The 19,650-nt window shown below is 43.6% G+C and overlaps 1 protein-coding gene across 5 annotated transcripts; it reads right to left on the bottom strand.

Moving 5' to 3' along the window:
* Window positions 1-450: 450 nt before the first annotated feature.
* Window positions 451-19,425, bottom strand: ogt.1 (O-linked N-acetylglucosamine (GlcNAc) transferase, tandem duplicate 1). Of its 5 annotated transcripts, none has more exons than XM_037540341.1 (23): window positions 18,952-19,425; window positions 16,792-16,972; window positions 15,644-15,887; window positions 15,456-15,524; window positions 11,850-11,966; window positions 11,661-11,740; window positions 11,357-11,552; window positions 11,047-11,187; window positions 10,021-10,121; window positions 9,740-9,893; window positions 9,555-9,656; window positions 9,112-9,291; window positions 8,746-8,904; window positions 8,563-8,652; window positions 8,344-8,469; window positions 8,092-8,262; window positions 7,868-7,984; window positions 7,619-7,783; window positions 6,342-6,389; window positions 4,106-4,261; window positions 1,930-2,182; window positions 1,698-1,821; window positions 451-1,542 (listed from the first exon to the last, which is right to left on the bottom strand). In XM_037540341.1, the coding sequence occupies exons 1-23, from the start codon at window positions 18,986-18,988 to the stop codon at window positions 1,362-1,364; spliced, it is 3,192 nt and encodes a 1,063-aa protein (XP_037396238.1). In that variant the 5' UTR covers window positions 18,989-19,425; the 3' UTR covers window positions 451-1,361. The 5 variants fall into 5 exon arrangements, with proteins under 5 accessions (XP_037396238.1, XP_037396239.1, XP_017568009.1 ...); XM_037540342.1 differs by having other exon boundaries at window positions 16,792-16,942; window positions 18,952-19,424; XM_017712520.2 differs by lacking the exon at window positions 6,342-6,389 and having other exon boundaries at window positions 18,952-19,424.
* Window positions 19,426-19,650: the final 225 nt, after the last annotated feature.

Here is a 19,650-nt window from a genome sequence, read left to right as displayed (position 1 = left end):
GAAACTGAAACTTTGCTTGTGTGTAAAAAGTGATTTCAGAGCCACTCGGTTCTCCCTGATGGAAACTGTTTACCTTCAGTGTTTTGTGCTTCTGATCATTTTAATAGACGTCAGCGTCACTAATTAATGACGTTCTATTAAAAGACTGGTTTACCAAGAGAGACGCTGGAGGACTTTCACCTGAAATGAGTTCATGAAGCCAGTCTGGTTATAAAAATGATAACAGGACATCAGAGCCAGAATTACTCTTTTAGTACTTTTACTTTATACTTAAGTACATTTGAAGGTAAATACTTTAGTACTTTTACTCCAGTGGAGGTCTAAAGGGAGGAACTTCTGTTACTGGAGTGATATTTTACCTTGGGTCTCTACTTTAACTCAGGTACATGGTTTGTGAACTTCGTGCACCTCTGGAGCTGATATACGTATAGAGAACAGACTCACAATTCATTCCGAACGCTTGCCACATTTCTTTATTTCAGTTTAAGTAAGAGCCTTGCAGAACTTCACTGACATGACATAAATAAAATGATCAATAGGAAGACAGTGTACAAAACGAAGACAGCTTAGAAAATACTTACCTACACCTCTCCTGGTAAAAATAATAAAAGAAATTAGCAAGTGGGGTCAATACGGGGGGTAGTTTGCAGGCCATGTTCACTGTGTATTGAGAAGCTCTGCGGTCTAGCTTGTCCATATAGACACTGAGCGTGCTTCAGCAAATGGTGCAACTGAGAAAGTTTACCATTAATGATAAAGAAAAGAAAAGAAAAGAAAAAAAAAAAAAAAAAAAAAAAAAAAAAAACAAGATGTTGGAAATCAGTGAGGGAAAAAGGTGACCATTCCCATCCACATCACCTCAGGGTCATGATGAACAGGCTAAAATAGATACAGAAGCATATCTGCCAACTAAAAAGGCTAATGTTTGTGTCAGCATGTTAAACCAAGTCTTTTTTTTTTTTTTCTTTTTTTTTAAAGTATCATAGCAAAGTTCCAAGGTACATCGCTGTTCTTCTGACCCCTGAAAAAAAACCTTAATCTAAAAGACATGTAGATCACAATTAGGGGCTCTTAAAGCCCATTTCAGATTCCACACACAAGCAGAAACGACGCCAGCATGAACAGGATCTTTTTGGGGAAAAGAGTCTCAGTGAAGGAGCTCAAGCCTTATGCTCTCCTCGCTGGCTCACAGGAAACATAGCTGTGGCTGGATGGTCAGATTACCGTGATGGTGCTCAACTGCAGGCTCGATTGAGTCTCTGACACTGAAGAAAACTGGAGGCGCGTGAGATTAAGGTAGCTGACTGAAGGAAAAAGTCTGGGACAGATGGGAAGAGGGGGACATGCGACTGCAAGACGGTTCAGTTGCTTTCGCTGGTCTCTATCGTCTGCAGCTTGATCAGGTGGTCAGGCTTAGCTCCACTGGCGTGGTGTTCCCACATCTGCAGGTAGAGGCGTTCCAACTCCACGGTGTACTGCTTGGTGTTGAAAAGCGGGCTGCAAATTCGCTGTTTCCATACACGGGAACGAACCTTCTTCAGGCTGCAGAAGATAAGATGCACAGAAGCAGTGAGATTACACCCTGGAACCCGTAGAGGTGTGTGTGTGTGTGTGTGTGTGTGTGTGTGTGTGTGTGTGTGTGTGTGTGTGTGTGTGTGTGTGTGTGTGTGTAAAATGAATTTGGCAGGTTAACTTACAATTCCATGTCTGTGCCAAGTTTTACAGCAACATCCTCATACTCCTGGCGACTCTGGGCGATGAGCTCAGGACAGCCGAGGCAAGTCAGTTGAGAGGCAGCCACTCGGGAGGCGAGCGTCTCCCCTGAAAAATGATTAAACTGTCAAATACCTTTTTTTTTTTTATTTTTTATTTATTTGCAAAAAGGCAGCAAACTGTGTTCTAGGCAACCACAAAAAATGTTCTGCTTACCTGGCATCGTAACCATGGGGGTGCCGGCCCAGAGAACATCCATGCCAGTGGTGTGGCCGTTGCAGAGCGGCGTGTCAAGGCACACGTCAGCCAGCTGGCCACGCCTCACATGCTCCTCTTTGGGGGCCACGTGGGAGAAAATGATGCGGTTGGCCGGAAGACCCATATTCTGGGCATACTGCTGAATGTTGGGCTCACCCACAGCTGGGAAGCGTAGCAACCAAAGTACACTGTTGGGTACACGTTTCAGAATCTGGAACAAATAAAAAGAAATTAAATGAACTGTATTTAAATGTAGGACAAAGCAATGTTAGGAGTTTCTCATCAAAATCTTCACTTCATACTTTCATTGCACACATTAGGGGTGGGCGATAAAACGATAACCATCATTATACAACTTTCCTCTATATAAACGTAAGAAATGTTTGGTATATCAGACACTCTCACACTGCTATGTTTTAAGGGACAGCCCTGGCATATTCTAATGCAAGGAAAGCTGTCACCAAAAGAGGGCGCACTTACGAGTTTTTCGACATGACTGGTCAAAAAGTGAAATGAGTCACCAAATATACTTAAGCAACGTCTGAAATGTGTAGTTATAGATTCCATTAGAGAGGAGCAATCGGCGATCTGTTCTCCTGAGTGACTAGATAAGTGGCGTAACCGCACTGGCCTACGGTGAACTCCCCTCTTTCTGTACATCCTAACGAGCTTCAGCGGCGTTAAATCGTCTGCTCCTCTCAACTTCAGCACTGTTACAGCATCCAACAGTCATATTTTAGTATTAATGCATTCCCAAGCAACCGAAGTGAATGAAAGAGCTCTAGCTTCCCAGGCTAGCTGTATTTAGCAGCTGGCTGACTTGAAGCTGCACCATCACTCGCACAGCACGGCGAACTGATGTTACTGTAGATTACACAAGATAAAAACCACCGATTTCATTTTATACGTACCTAAAAAGGAGGACTCTGTTTGACTGGTGTGTCAAATTCGCAGTGCAGTTAATGCTTTTACACAGCAAGCGTCAGATATATCGCGTTTCACCCTTCAAACTATCAGGACAGAATAGAGGAATTGAGTCGTCTGCTAGCTGGTGTCTGAACACCGTGATATAGTCCGACATGGATGTGGTAGGAGTGACGGCAGGAACGCCGTGTGATCCATCACTGACGTACCGAGCCAGCTAATGTTTGTTGTTCGTAGTTAGCTGACGTTCTTGAGAAACAGTTGAACTCTCAGACAGCTAAAAATAATGTTTTCTTTCTTAAATGATGAATATTACAAAAAAAAAAAAAATCTGTGTTTTTCCAGCCGATAAAAACAGCTCACCAGAAACTTTTACCCACTCTCCCATGACAGATGTGTAAAATGATCTACTGGTTGGCAATTGTGTGTGTGAGAGAGAGAGTGTGACAGACAGAGAGAGAGAGAGAGAGAGACAGAGAGAGAGAGAGAGAGAGAGAGAGAGAGAGAGAGAGAGAGAGAGAGAGAGAGAGAGAGAGAGAGAGAGAGAGAGGGAGGGAGACAGAGAGGGAGACACAGAGAGAGAGAGAGAGAGAGAGAGAGAGAGAGAGAGAGAGAGAGAGAGAGAGAGAGAGAGAGAGAGAGAGAGAGAGAGAGAGAGAGAGAGACACGTTCTGACCATAAAGGATAGTTTAAAACAACAATTAACCACTCAGGAGCAAAAATCAATAATGATTTGACATTTACTGCAATATGTACAGATATTGACCGATATGAAATTTTTTATCATGATAACATTTTTGGCCATATCGCCCAGCCCTGGCACACATAATGCACAACTGAAGGTAAATCACTAGTCTTGTGAGCTCATGTGCAGTTTACCATTGTCCAATTGCAACCCCTAGCTATTTGCAGACTGATGATGGTGAGTTGGCGTGTGTGTGTGTGTGTGTGTGTGTGTGTGTGTGTGTGTGTGTGTTTGTTTAAGGCAAATTAGTCACCTTGTTTGGTTTCTATGCAGACACTTGTAAGCTAACTTGGGCCTTATGGTTTGGTAGCTCTTGCTGTACGTCACAAAGCGTCTCTTGTTAAAATAATATACCCAAGCTTACCTTTCTACTGATGCTGTAGCCAGTTATGTGAATTGATACTAGGCTGGGTTACGAAAGTGGTGAAAATGCTGATAAGAAGTCTAGATCTTGCCAATACTTACATTAGCCCACATCTGCAGAGTTGGGGGGTCAATCTTGTAGAGCTGGTTGAAGTTGCAATAGACGATGGAGTCTTCTGGGAGACCATACTGGGAGCGCGTGGTCACCACAATCGTTCTGGGAACTTCCTCTCCTGTGGCAGCCTTATTGTTGATCTGCTGGGCACAGAAAAGAAAAAAAAAAAAAAAAGGGGGGGTGGGGGTCGAAAGACGTATAGAAGGTTAAACAGTGGAATGCTACGTAATTTGGTGTTCACTGAAAACAGACAGAGGTTTGCTATAAAAATGCTTTTCAGCAAGACCAGCGTGCTGACTTAGTTCACAAACTGAAGAACAAGGTTTGGACAGTTTTCATCTGAAACACTAACTTGCTTTAAACCTGCGCAAACCAACTAGATCTGCTTTAAAATTCATAAGAATGTCTCAGAAGTAGCCCACACACGGATGAAAGACTTCGGCAGAACTACTTCGTTCAGTAGAGTCTGGCTACAGACATGCACTCTCAGACAGATGCACTCTCAAGCCCAGTGACGTCATGTGCACATGCACCCTGTGCCACAATAGTAGAAGCAGCCCAACTGCATGGTAACATTTGGCGGTTGCTGCTTAGTGATATCATCACTTAATCCGTTTTCCCGTCATAACACGGCTAATAAAGTTACACTTAAGATTAAGATTAAGAGACCCTTATTAGTCCCACAATGGGGAAATTTCACCTCCGCATTTAACCCATCCGTGCAGTGAAACACCACATACACACTAGTGAGCACACACACACACACACACACACACACACACACACTAGGGGGCAGTGAGCACACTTGCCCGGAGCGGTGGGCAGCCCAATCCACAGCGCCCGGGGAGCAGTTGGGGGTTAGGTGTCTTGCTCAAGGACACCTCAGTCACGTGCTGTCGGCTCTGGGGATCAAACCGGCGACCTTCCGGTCACGAGGCTGGATCCCTAACCTCCAGCCCACGACTGCCCCAATTAATGTACCTTCCTGTTGGGGGGGGGGGTTGGTTCATAGAACCTATTAAAAGTGTCTGTTGGTTCCTGGTTATTTTCTGTAATCACTAATACTGTTCTATGTTTCCCTGATTGGCTGATATCACATGACATGTAAAGGATTCAAATCATTTAATCAGGTACATGTGTTCGTTCCTAATGGTCTCTAATAGTAACCATCAAGCCAATTCCCGTTAGGAGGCAAAACCATCAGATTTCATTCCTAATGGATCTGAACATCTTCCGCGTGGCTTTTATGAGTTGTCAGTGGTAGCCTGTTTTTTATGTGAATGAATCAGACATTCATGTCTGATCGTTGTGGTTTTATTTAGCAAGTTTTCGTATTTAATTAGATTATCAGCATGACAACATAAGTATAGGTTCAATGTAACTCTTGTTGCCCAACAGCACGTGGTTTGCTGTTTTTGCCCCTCATAAAACCTACAAAAACCCTGTGGTGGCAGAGCGGCACAGACGTCATTAATAGGCAGGCGGTGCAGGTCGGGCTGAGAGTGCGTGTCCACAGCCAGTGTGTATTGAGTGCAAACAGTTGAGAAATCTGAAATGGTGGTTCCCATTTAACTGTCTATGGCTCAGATGGAAGCGCATTAAATTAGAAATGCAACCCGAGATCTTGTAGAGACGTGAATTAACACTCAATGTCTTCCAGGTTTCTCTAACGCTAGAGGGCGCTCCAGTGAGCGCCAGCGGCCAATGAGCTGCTCCGCCTGCCAACCAATCAGCACTACTGTAAGAGTACTGTCAGCGTTGTGCTGCCTAAAACTATCGGCTGTAGAAAAAAGGAAGCATACAGGTAGATTTTCTTTGCTTTTTAATGAAATACAATCGTCTACTTTCTAAAATGAAATGGAAGTTCTGGGCAAATGATTAGAAACGATTTCTTTTTAGCCATCTAAGCTCTATTCAGTTTTTACAGAATAACTGCGGTTATTATTTTTCATTTTAAAAGAACATAATACTTTTGTCTGACTCACAAAAATCCTAGTAGATACACGCCCACAAGTCTACCCATCCGTAAATCTTGACAAATGCTGAATATCAGTCTGAACATGACCTGGGTATGCATTCAGACACACCATCTGACTCCATCCCCACGTCATGTGTCATCTACAGCTGTGCAAAAGACCCAGTGCACTGAAGAATTTGAGGAAGAGTTGCTATCGCATATCCCGCCTCAGAGCGTGCTGTTCTATACCAGCTAAAATCTCATACCTGTAAGGCTACAGTCCCAGATAATACAACCTCCTCGAGAGTAAAAATCTGAAAAAACAACAAGACGTTGTGATATTCCATCCCTACTGCTGAAAAAATAGTGTATTTTCAAAGTGTTGGTTTCTCTTTACTTGATCTGTGTGTGATTCAAGCACCAATTAAGAACACATGCAGATCTGGCGGTAGGTAGTGCATTAGATTCACTTTCAGCCTAACCCTGTGGAAAAGCTATGCATTACTTTGCATTAGCAAAATCCATCCATCACAAACGCACACAGACAATACAACTTGCCAAACTGCTAGTTTAACCGTTTTTAGTCATGTTTGACATGCAGCCAAATAATCAGTTAATAATCTGACTAATAGCTCAATCGGAACAGAATATATCCATGAATACAGCTCAATCAGAATGGACTAGTCCGTTTGAGGCAATTCAAAATAGTTTCTATCCGAATGAACGAGGCGGATAATCCTGTAAATAATCCATTAAATAGAAGAATAATATATGTGTAAACGTCTGTATCCGATTACGTTCCCTATCGGAAAGTTTAAGTCATAGTGAGAGTTTATACCGTCCAACACGGCGGAGCAGAAACTGGTCTGCAGAGGAGACGAAGTTCACGCTCTGATCTTTAAAAGACGGCGGTGGGACGGACGTCCAGCTTATGTGTCTCAGAGCACGACGTCTTCCTCTCGGCCTTCTTTAATAAGGACATGTGAAGGACGTTTTCCTGAGTCTGACGTCATTTTAAAGCTATTAAAGCACAAGCACAACTGAAAACCCGTCTCACTCTGACTGGACCTCGCGTGATATTCGCTGTCATAGTAACGTCTACTCTAAGTGGTATTTCACGCATGCACGTCATTTTGGATGTAATTACTTGTAGTGAGCATATAAACAGAGATTTTCCATCAGAGTTGATCAGAGTGAGTCTTAATCTGCAATCGAAATGTATTCAATTGGATTAGCAAATGTCTTTGCATGTAAACACGGACACTGATTTCAGCATTTGACACAGAATTTGTCAATTAGAACAAAATCAGAACAATGAGTAAATCCATTTAACAAACCATCAACCTGTGAATTTCCCCCCCTACCTGGATAATTATAGAAGGCCCAGCGTAAGTTATATCAAGAAGAAAAACACCAATAAGAAGATAAGAAACCAAGTAACACCACCCACACATGCAGAAAAACTCTTTAGTCAGTAGGTTCTGAGCACCAGTTCTCTATGGTGTTTGAGGTGTAATTACTCTGCGTGTTTAGTTCCGAGTACCTGAGTGGTAGCCAGGCCATTGCTGACAGTGAAACCATTGATTGTGACCTGGATCTGGCCCTGGTTGATCATATTGATAATGGCCTCGGCTGCCGTGTTCATAGGGATGACTGGCATGGAGAGGGCTCCGTTACTGTCTGTGGCCTCCTGACCATCACACTCCATCTGAAAGGAGGTCAATTTTAGGAAAACCAACACATACATCTAAATATGCCATAAATTAAGTGCTTGTTTTGGGATTCTGCTTACCTTTATGACTTTGACATCTGGCAGGCTGTCTAGGAAAGCTTTGAGATCTATGCCATTCAGCACAATGCGATTGTCGAAAATGTGTCCATTTGACTTGAAGTCGATCACCGCCTTTTTCTGGAGAGCATAAAATCGAATATTAAAAACAACATGGACACGGATTTAAAGCAACATTTACATCGAAATGTAACAGCAACTCAATGCATTCACAGATAAAGTCATACCTTGAGGTGGGGGAACATGTTGGCATGGTCTCCAATAAAGAACGTATTAGGCATGTAAGCCATCTTCTCGGAGTACTGCTCAGCCAGCTCAGCTGGAGAAGTTTCCTTATCTGTAATTATGTAGTCCATGAAAGGCGCTCCACTGGTGCCTGGGTATCCAAGCCACATCGCCTGAACAGAAAGTACTCATGTAATTCAGAAACGATTTCAACTCATACATACCAAAACCTAGGTGAACTATCAAATGCATACCTGAATGGGAGCTGGGCGCAGGGCAAATAGCTCATTGCGGGCTCCTTTTGTGTAGCCGTTCATGTTGACGAGGATGTGAACTCCATCCTGGTGTATCCTGTCTGCAGCCTTGCCATTGCAAGGAATCTATTCAAAATATGACATTGAAAATTATTACACCGAAACATTAACAGAATAGAAAACAAGGCCAAATGTTTTTTTTCCCCTGCATGTTCTCACCTGAGAGAGGTCAGTAAAGTGATGAGCCTCAGCCATCACTTTGACTCTGAAGTTGGTGCTGTCATCAGGACTGAGGGCATAACAGAACACCTACAAACAGAATGGAACCAGGTTAATGTACTGGGCTCTCTTTTAGGCTCAAAGTTAAATGGCACTTCTATTACATGTTACAGCTGAACTCACCTCAAACTTTTCAGAGTTATGCATGCCAGGAATGGACTGCATGAGGTGGGAAGTGGGGTGGTTGCCAAAGTCTGAGCTGACATAGCCAATCCGCAGACGCCCTGCGCTGGCTTTGAGGTCTTTAGGATGCTCGTAGGCAGGCTTATGAAGAGCATTGATCTGCAGAACAGTTCATGTGATTGTTAAAACAAATGATGGTAAGACTGTCACACATCGTAAACAGCTGCACACAATCTCTTCGAATGTCCTGTTTAGCTGGCTGCTGAAACAGTGCAACATCCTAAGCTAACCAAAGTCAAAACTTACAAAAATTCTCATGTGGAAATTTCTGGTTAACTGGCAGCATTATATACTGCACTGTTGTACCTTGTCCAAACACAGGTTGCCGTGTCGCTCAGCGATGGCTTTGCGGAAGCCATGAGAAAGAGGATAAAGCATGCTATGGTGGGGGTGTACTGAGGGCAGACGGTTCTTTTCCAGCTGGTCAGCCACAATGCTCACCAGCTTCTTCATGCGCTCATCATAATCAGTCCAATCACACACAATCTGAAAACAAAGGTTGATCACAGCTTTTTTAGTGAGGATTCTTGGCGCAGTCACTAGCTCTACAACTATAAGGCACATGTACTGAATGTTGTTTATCAAAAAAAAAAAAAAAAAAAAAAAAAAAAAAAAAACATAGTATTTCTGATGAACAGCTAGGCAGCGAATCCTATCAGGCTTAATGATATCTTCAAAATGCAAACAAACCAAAAAAAAAAGTCCTCATTAAAATCATATGCCTCAACACCTGGAAGGAAAATACATACCTGTAGACAGTGAGCAAGGTTGCAGTAAGCATCAGGGAAGTCAGGCTTGAGCTTCAGAGCAGTGCGGTAAGATGCAATTGCTTCTGGAATGTTCCCAGAGTCCTATGGGTGTATGCACATATTTAACAAATGCATCCTAAATTAAATTAAGAAAACATTCACTAAGGGTTAGTATTAGAGCATACCTTGTGGATGGAAGCCAGGTTGCTGTGAGCATCTGCAAACGCAGGGTTGATCTGAATGGCGCGTGTGTAGCACTGCAGCGCCCCTTGCACGTCTTGCATTTCTTTCAGGGTGTTGCCCATGTTGGAGTAAGCATCAGCAAAGGTGGGGCTGATCCTGGAATGTCATTCAAAGATAAAGTATTACTTACAAATTACAGGTTACAGGACGACTATCATCAAATCTGAATATATAAAATGTGTCACAAGGAAAAAAAAAAAAAAAAAAAAAAACAACAGCATGCCTGATAGCTTCTTTGTAGTGCATGAGCGCTTCCTGCAGCTTGCCCTGCTGCTGAAGGACGCTGGCAAGGTTGGAGTGGGCTGCGGCAAACTCTGGGAACACCTGTCAAACACAATCAAGTGTTCAGGAACAAGTAATCTTTGAGTCTAATGCCCAATCCCATTTTACCCCTTGCCCCTACCACTTAGGCCATAGCCCACTGTTTTGTTCACCTCGGGGGGGTAAGGTGTCCCAATTTTTGCTGAGATAGAGAGGTAGAGTGAAGTGTTAGGGCTACATGGCCCTCCAAACGAAGTGGAAAAAAGAAAAACCTGCCAGATGGCTGCACGAGCGACCAAAGAAACCCACAAGTGTGATTATTCTCTCCATTAACAAATTAAGATAATCATTGTATTATCTTGAAGTCGTTTCAATGTATTATGTTCGTTTTCTTCACAACAAGCATTACAAATAAATCAAAAATTCCTCATAGCACGCTACTATTTCGGCAGCTAGCTAGCTAACTTTCCCGGTCCACCTTAAATAGTCCAGCAGTACTGATGCCTGAAGTGCCAGAAGGCAACTGCTGCACTGGTTATAGTTGAATAGGAAAATTCAAAAAAGGATCTGGTGAATATCTGACTTGTAGTTTAAGAATTAGCGGTGGGTGATAATAAATAATTGTCTTGTACCCCCTCTTTGAAGGCGTATGATGCCCTAAATGTAACTAAAGCCCAGCAAGGAGCTGAACTTTACCCTCCTTCTGCTATCACTGCAGACGGGTCGGGTCGCCTACAGGACAGCGCTAGTAGCTGTCGATGAAGTATTTTATTTATTTATTTATTTTTAAATATGAGGGTTGTCCCATTTCATAGGCCAAGATTTCAACCACTACTCCTTGTCATTCAATTCCAATGACACTCAAAAACAGGGGGGGTAGGGGTAAAAAGAAGAAATGGGATTGGGCCCAAGTATGTGCACGTGCTTCCACAGACAGTACAAAAGAATTGACGACATTCAGCAAATATGCACAGAATGAACATCTCACCTCCAAAGCCTTCCTGTACAGCTGCACAGCCTCCTCGATGTTGCCCTGCTCCCGTTTGATGTTGGCCAGGTTGTTGAGAGAGTCTGCATGTGTGGGGCACAGACGCAGTGCTGTGTTGTAGCATTCCTCTGCCTCAGAAACCTGATAACAGATGACAGGCAGTTAGCCTAGGCTACAGGGAGACTAAGCCAACCCAGGAATGCTTCAGCAGAAACCAACAGACAGCTCAAAACCAAATGAACAACCTATTATAATAAAACAGCAGTCACAAAGACACCAACTAGCACCAGAAGGAAATTCTTTTGCTTACATTGCCCTTCTCCTTCAACGCATTGGCTAAATTGCAGTATGCATCAGGGAAGTGAGGCTGTAGCTCAATGGCACGTCGGTAGGTGTCGATGGCAAGGTCAATCAGACCCTGCTCATAGTAGACGCAGGCCAAGTTGCCATGGACCACGGCGTGATTGGGGCTGAGGCTGAGGGCTCTCAGATAACTGGCAACAGCTCTGTAACAAAAATCTCTAATCATGACTAAAAGCTTCCTGCTGCTCTGAACATTCAAGTTAAATCAATGATAAAACAACAAAGGTATAGAAAACACTGAAAATGTTCACCTGTCAAAGATGCGGGCTTCCTTAAGAACATTGCCCAAGTTGATATAAGCGTCCAAAAAGTTGGGATCCAAAGTCACTGCCTACAAAAAAAAAAAAAAAAAAAAGTAAGAAAAACGCACCAAAAAAATTAAATCAACCTACATCATACTGAGAGCTTCATCAGACGTGCACGTAATTCATTCAACTTGCCTTCTCAAAATGATGAATGGCCAGCCAGATCTCTCCCTGGGCATTAAACACGCAGCCCAGGTTGCTCCACGCCACAGCAAAGTTTGGCTGAGTCTCGATTGCCTTCAGGTAGCAAGCCTTTAACGGGTTAACAATGAAAAAAAACAGAAGGAAGAGGGAAGGAGGGAGTAGTAGAGCAGACAGGGGAGATGGGGGTTGTAAAAGAAAATATAAAAGATTGAATAAAAAGGAAGAAAACAAAAAGGGCAGAGAAAACCACAGTCAGTGTTCATTCTCCAAAAAGCAAAAAGTGAGTCTACAGCGTGGGCTCGCGAGCGCATCATTCTGCCGCGCTAAGCTGCACGCTTTTTCCTGCGCTGCGCAAATCTGACCAGCACCTACACTCCGACTGACATTCTTCAGTTATGGTCTCACCGAGGAAAAAATATTATGAGACATTCTAAGAAAGAGAATCGTAACATTTAACATTTAGGATTCAACATTATCCAAGTACAGAGCAATACGTCCAAATTGACACTGCAACAAAGCTCTAGCAGAATGAACCGTGTTACAATCACAACCTTAAATGCCTGTACAGCGTGTAGATGGAGGTCCCTGTAATGCAAGCGCAAAATACCACACGGGCGGCTATTGTGTCTCGCCACACCGCGGTCGCCGCTTGCGCCATGTCTGCTTTCCGCTTTCGCGTGCGCTTACACCGGCTCGGAATACAGACCTAAAGCCAAGTGCTCCCGACCCCACCAGAATGGACCACTCTCTGAAGCCCACCACCCTTCAGGAACACAGCAAAGGGAGGCTACGGCCTAGATCAATTCCTTTTGACTTGGAGTGAGATAAGACGACCTTAATACAGGCCCCATATGTTATAAACGTTACCAATGGTGCCCTGTGTTGGGCTGGGGGTCCACTGGGGGCCATGCTAGTAGGGTGGGCAGGCAGGTCTGCAGGCCGGGAGGGGAGGGGAAAAGGGAGCGTCTGCCGCGCGCTTGCGCCTTTTGGGTCGCAAAAGAGGGCGTTTTGTCGCTGCGCAGCCCCTGCGTCGCTGCAGACTCACAGCGCATCATCTGCTCAGCAGAACGCTGCAACTCCAAATCAAGAGGAAAAAAATGATAAACCAAAGCAACAGGAAAAAATAATTAACAAGTAAGAGTTAGAGGGTTCTTACTGTGTTTTTGTTTGCTTACTGCATCCAATCCATGTTTCTTTTAATTACTTGGTAGGGCGAAGTTAAATTGTATAAAGGAATTGTAAATAACACTTTCTTTCAACTACTATTTTTTTATCCTTTCTTTTCTTGTTTTCATTTGTTCTTCAAAAGGTAGCCACAAGACAGAAGAACTCAGGCATGAAGAAGTATTTTTCTTTTTCTTTTGTTGGCAGTTACAAACCCGTTACCATATTTTTGGACTTTGTCTGGGGGGGCGGCCGCAGCTGGAAGAAGAGGAGAGGACTGATGCTGCCCTAGTGTTCCTTTCCGCCGGACCGCACCTACGCAGGAATAGTGTCACCCACCTGAAACCTTCTAAATAACAATATCAGTGGTGGAAAAAACCAAAAGAGACAAAATAAGAAAACAAGACCGTTAGTAAAAGTTGGCAATCAATACATTGGTTTCATATGGATATGAAAAAAAAAAATCTATTCACTGAAAGAAACAAACCAAAAAAAAAAAAATTAAACATCCTACTCAATTTTCACTCATGCAATGTACAGGATTTCACTTTTAAAATGAAAAGAAAATGCAAATAGGGGGACGAGAGAGAAGAAAGGCTTTGTGTTATATATCGTAAAGAACTTGATTCACCCTGTTTCAAATGCAAACAAAAGGAGGGAGGCTAACTGGCTTGATCTTCCCCAAATGAACTGAACACATTTCTTTGGGGAGAATATTAAATCATAGCATTAATCATACTGGGAGAGACAAAAGTGAGAAAATAATCATTAATTCTTTTCTTTCCTTTTATTGAAATTCTTAGTTTACATGACTTAATACGCTGTTCGTTTTATCCTGTCCTGCCTTCTTGAATCCTGGCCAATGGGTAAAGAAAAAAGCCTGTAGTTTAATGATTTGTATCTAGAAGCCTCCACAGCTCTGAAATAAAGAGGTCAATACTTGTGCTGCGCATGTGTATTTCTTTCTCTCTAATCAACGCATCTGACGCGTGCAGTGGAGTGCAGATAGGGAGCTGCCTGCCTGGCACAGCCCAGAGCTAAACAGTGTTGACAATATATGACACCCAAAACCTCCCCAATGCCATTTAGCCATCCTGTAGTGAAGTGAAAAGTTGGGGGCAGAGGTTAAACTAAACCGGGACTTACAAGGGATGGCAATGTGCTAAAACACTGTGGAGCCCTCAGAGAGCATCAATAGGCTTGGCTGGAGGGTCAGGCAGGCAGCTCTAAGCGCGCACACTCCACGGGCCCTGAGCAAGCGCGCGGGGGGGCAGAGCGACAGAGCCAATGTGGCGGGTGCTGGCACCCAAGTGCTCCTCCCCACTCCTCCCCCCTGAGGCACAAATAAGAGGGCTTCTAACCAGTGAGGAGAAATCTCTCTCTCTGCAACTTCCTCTGAATCTCCCAGATATCCACCATTAAGGGGCTGGACCAAGTGTTGGCGTATGTGGCGGTCGGCAAGCACCAGAGCCTTTTTTACTGAAGGGTGGAAAATCTGCCGTGTCAGCCAAAAGGAATGTTCGACATGGCTACTCGGTAAACAACGGATCGGAAACATAACTAGGTTAGAAGCCATCTTATTTTTAGCATAGCAAAGATTACTAACTTCATATCAGTCCATTGTGTTTTTTTTCCCAAGACCGAGCCAGCATAATCCCTCCATTACGCTAAAAGAACAACATGCCAGAACAGCAATGTATTTAAAGATTCTCCCTTTGGTGAGACACAGAAGGCCCCAGCCTTTCTTCCTGTGTTGAGGGGCACTGACAAAGATGCCAGGCCAGGATGAAGCACAATGTTTAAACATAGAGAAGCAGAAGGAGTGAGAGAGAGCGGGAGAAGGCAATGGAAAGAAGGTGTGGGGGGTGTGGGGAGGGGGGGTGTCCCTCTATTCTAGCCATTATCCAATTATTTTTAAAAATTGATAAATAAATAAGTAAAAGACCAAGACAGAGTTCTCTGAGGTTGGCATGAAAGTGACTAGGGATACATCTGCTCAGGGAAAGAGGTGAGGAAAATTGATGACCAAAAAAAAAAAAAAAAAAAAAAAAAAAAAGTCTAATGTTTTGTCCTTGCAGTATTTTTGTCCCAAAACTGACAGGACTAGATGAGGGCTTAGTTGCTTTGCACATACTAAGGCTTAGACTAGGCCTGCTGAACAGCAGAGTGAGCAGTGACATCGGGCTAAAGTGGTGGCCCGGGGTAAGGGTGGGAATAAGAAAGGAGTACAGACCACCACACTCAAGAGAGCAGAAAAGGGACTTAGTGTTGGAAGGAGAAGGAAGCACTCACTCCAAAAGGATAGTAAAGAGTTAAGAAGGGATGTAGAATCAATAAATAGCTTGAATAAAAATAAATGAACAGAAAAAAAATGAGGGGGAAATTTTTTTTTTTTTTACAAAGACATGCACAGGCTGACATGTCAAAACAGACCTTTGCTTCTTCCAAACGGCCAAGAGCTTTGAGAAGGTTCCCCAAGTCGCTGCGCACACAGTAGAGATCCTGCAAGGAAAAACAAAAATTTCAACTTTGATATTAATCCAAAACAAACATGTTTGGTACAGATGGGTAAAGCGCCAATTAAGCACTGTAGTTTTAAACCTTGATTTGTGGTCACTCACAGGATTGTACTGGAGAGCGGACACATAAGCCTGCACAGCTCCCTCCATGTCCCCTGCAGCAACCAAGGCGGCAGCCAGGTTGATGTAGCCATCAATGAAGTCTGGCTTAAGGCGGAGTGCATGGCGGTAGTGCTCGATGGCCTCCTGCAGTTGACCGCGCTCCTTGTACACATTGCCCAAGTTGGAGTAGGCCTCAGCCAGCATGGGATTCTGCTTGATGGCCAGAGTGCTGAAGTGCGCCGACCTGCATGCCAATCAAGGGCAAAGAAAACGAGGTGACAGCCGACAGTTAGAACTGAATCCAGTTAGGCTGAGTTGACTAGTTTAACCCATTTGTTTAGGGCACTATTTGGTGTACAGGGTGATTCAAAAAGACTCATCCGATTTCAAAATTATTTAGATCAGTGATTATTAGATCAGTGCAGTGAACTGTAAAAGGTTTAACTGAGCATAAAGTTTATTATGCAATTTTACAAGAGCTCAAAATAAACCTCCTCCAGCTGTACGAACGACATCAACGACAGTCAAATTCATCCCATGATCGATTGAGCGTGTCGGGCGTCGCTGCTCTCACGGCTCTTTCCGTGCGATTTCGGAGATCATCCAGTGCTGAGGAACCAACGACGAACGCTCTGAGCTGTTGGAGCTTCACTGCCCACGAAAATCACACTGCAGTTATGACGGATTCACTCTTATTGACGTGGAGAACCCAGAAAGCTTTCTGTTCAGGGGTCGCATCTCCTCTCAGACTGAAGGGACCCATCTTCCGGTGACTACATGACTCCGTCTTTGAATTGGTATGCGATTGGTTCGCCTCACGGTTGTAAAAAAAAAATTGGTGCTTTGAAATCAGATGAATCTTTTCTGAATCACCCTGTACTTTGATGTGATCAACTTTAACACCATGTCTTTTAATAAATGCACGGACGTTTCACATTTCAGAATTTTAACACATCACTTTTATCTTTATTTAAGAAATACTGCTTTAAATAAAGGTAATGTCATGATGTCAAACACCAAAAAGACAAAGAACCTCTGAGCACCACTCCATGAACCAGGTCACACCTCCCAAACAAGAAGAGTGAGCTAGGCCCACTGTGCTTCAGGCAGATCACTGAAAGGACACAGGTCTTCCTCAACCACCTCACCTGTCGAGCCTGCGGCACTGGAAATGGATGGAAGACAGCAGCAGCAGGACGCCAGTGTTGTCAGGTTCCTGCCTCCACAGCTGCATGCAGTGGCGCTCTGCTGCCTCGTAATCACCTGACTGATACTCGCGGTGTGCCAGCTCAGCCAACCCTTGGAAGGAAAGCATACGTTTTGTTGGTTCTGTGGCACCAACACATCCCGTAGGAGGAGGGGGGGAAAACAACATGTTAGAAAAAATGGAAATGAGGCAAAAAATAAAAATGACAAGAACAGAGATGACAAAAAAAAGGATGGAAAAAAAAAAAAAGAAAAAAAAAACTCATGCAGGCGACATATTCGAGTGTCTTATGTCAAAAAGGCACATGCTTAAAAAAAGAATAGAGTTTTTCATAACATAAAAATAAGAGGCCTATGTGAAAAGAAGGGGAAAAAAATCATTCACACACAACTAAATTAAAGAAAATGTGCTTAAAGGAGGTGTTCAGATCGATGAGAAATGCTTCCAGTGCGGTCTCATGGGGAGTATAGTCGTCTCTTTCATATAAAACAATCAATCAATGGTTTATCTAGGCGCCAGATGATGCCACCGAAGCAATGTTTGTCTTTGATAACGTTCAGAGGCTGAACACATCCTTTAAACGAAAGAAAAATGCAGATGCAGGGAGAATGAGTGTGACAAGACATAGTGGCAATCCAAATAAATGTATTCACTTGCCAAACGAACCAATACATCTGACAGTCAACCGTCAATACTGTAACTGTTATGCGTTCATAAAAAGGAGGTAAAAACATAAATAAATTGGTAGAAGCAGCTGCAAGCGGATATACCTAAAACTTTTATATTGATGCAAACTAGTTCTCTATTGTCTTTCATAGACTGACCTTGCCTTTTCACTATTGTTATTGTCAGAACTCGGGCGAATAGTCACGTTATCCATTGTGGACGTAAATTTAGCATTCAATTTTCTTCGTACAGCCTCAACTATTCATTATTTGGAGAGTCCGCGTGTCACCAAGTCATTCTGATGAGTATCTCTCAGTAGGTAATCAGTTAATGTTCACTCACATTTCCAAACCCCTTCCACTCATTTGGTGCGCTCGTTATCCCCCCCCCCCTCCTATCATTGGACCCTTTGGGAGATTTAAGACACAGGCCGCGTCTCAAACCACACACTACAACGCTAAGTAGTAGGTAAGAAAACGTGCACTTATCCACGTGGTATGTACGAGGTTTGGGATGCACCTATTTACACGAAAGGTCGAAAATTTAACTAAATCTTGACCTTACAAACTCAAAAATGTAGCTTAAGCATCACTACACCCCTACTACTGTCATGACACTAATACTTCACATGATTTGATATTACAGCTGGGCAATATGACATTTGTTATTACGATAAGTTACATTACATCATGCTCTCCTGGGCATGTTGTGGATATGGGCAGTACTTAGAAACCACATGCCAAGTTTGGATGCAAGTTTGACCAAAAAGACAGCACAATTAGCGCTGGTCACGTGGATCTGGTGCAGCACGGCGTGTAAAATGTTGAACACAAAGATAATTTATACAGTACTTTTAAAACATGACACTCCTCTGCTCTAACTTGAGCTATGCCAGCTCTCGGCCTGACGTATCGCGATATTTCCTTCCACCAGCTCATCCACTCCCATTTGATGTAACCTTGACACTTAAGAGGAAATACATAACGTTAATTTTATAGACTACAAACATCAGAAGAGACGTCAGCTCGCGATATCTACGTTCAGCAAAGCTACGTCATTGGCGTTGCTTGACGAGTTGTTATAGCAACTAAAGAGAACGCTCACCACAGCTGCTAAACCAATGCTATGATCAGTCAATAATCACAAATCCGCGGGTCTAGACTGAAGTTACGTCGCAAACAAGACCTGAAACTACAAAATGCCGTTAGTTAAACGAAGTCAGTTTAACCAGTCAGCTATCAGCCTAGGCAGTAAGCGGTTAACGTAAAACACGTCACTGACAAAAGCAAATGAGGACTGATCTTAGCCTTATGGAATAACGTTAATGAGCCCGTTTCAAAGAGGCTGGGGTGTGGTTTGTTAGGTAGTAATTTGGTCTGCCAGCTGATCACCTAACACATTAGATCGGCCACACGGACCGTACGGTCACGTTTACCTGTGCTGTCGGCCACGTTTCCCACCGAGCTCGCCATCTCCCCTTCTGTCTTCGAGTCTCGCCGAACGGTCGTCAGTGTGCCAAGAAACGCGGAGCTACTGACTCAATACGACAACAACAGAGCGAACTCTGCGTTACTCAGCTTGAAAACGATGAGGTTTCTATGGCGAGTCTGGCGAAGCGCTGGAAGTCCGTCTTTCAGGAAAGCGACCTCTCCTTTCTCCGGCTAAGCTAACGAGATAAGCTAACGTGAACCCAATTGAGACGCGCAGTAAATTCTCCTTAGTTGCGTCTCCCGCGCACACCACACAGCTTAAAATCGCTAGTTAGTCTTTTTCTTTGCTCTTGTACCATGAAATATAACCCTATGAACATTACGGCTCTAATTTAATCCAAAAACAACAGCCAGCTTCCTTTCACCGTCGCGGTACGTTAACTCCGCTAACAATAGCATCAACCGAAATGGCGGCACATGGGCGGGACTTCTTTTCGCTATAAAAAAAATAGACCCGTCTCTCCCGCTTTGACACATTTAACAGGTCTTGGCAGGCAGCATCACTTATATTTTTAAACAACGCACATCCGTTCTACTGAAACTGGGAAAATGCGAGGCGAACTTGTTTTTTCCTCCCGAAAGCGCATATCTTGTGCTCTCCTGCGGCGAAGGAACCTCGCAACAAAACGTGGCCGTGCTTCGGT

This window comes from Pygocentrus nattereri, chromosome 8 (assembly GCF_015220715.1).
Source record: "Pygocentrus nattereri isolate fPygNat1 chromosome 8, fPygNat1.pri, whole genome shotgun sequence".
Taxonomy (NCBI): Eukaryota; Metazoa; Chordata; class Actinopteri; order Characiformes; family Serrasalmidae; genus Pygocentrus; species Pygocentrus nattereri.
The sequence above is the reverse complement of the archived record's forward strand: the minus strand, read 5'-3'. Positions and strand labels throughout refer to the sequence as shown.

Coding starts and splice junctions, on each gene's coding strand:
- ogt.1 (XM_037540341.1), bottom strand. CDS start 18,988: ATGGCGAGCTCGGTGGGAAACGTGGCCGACAGCACAG. Junction 11,967..15,455: donor GCCGTTTGGAAGAAGCAAAG/GTCTGTTTTGAC, acceptor AACCCGTTAAAG/GCTTGCTACCTGAAGGCAAT. Junction 10,122..11,046: donor TGTACAGGAAGGCTTTGGAG/GTGAGATGTTCA, acceptor TGTGTTTGACAG/GTGTTCCCAGAGTTTGCCGC.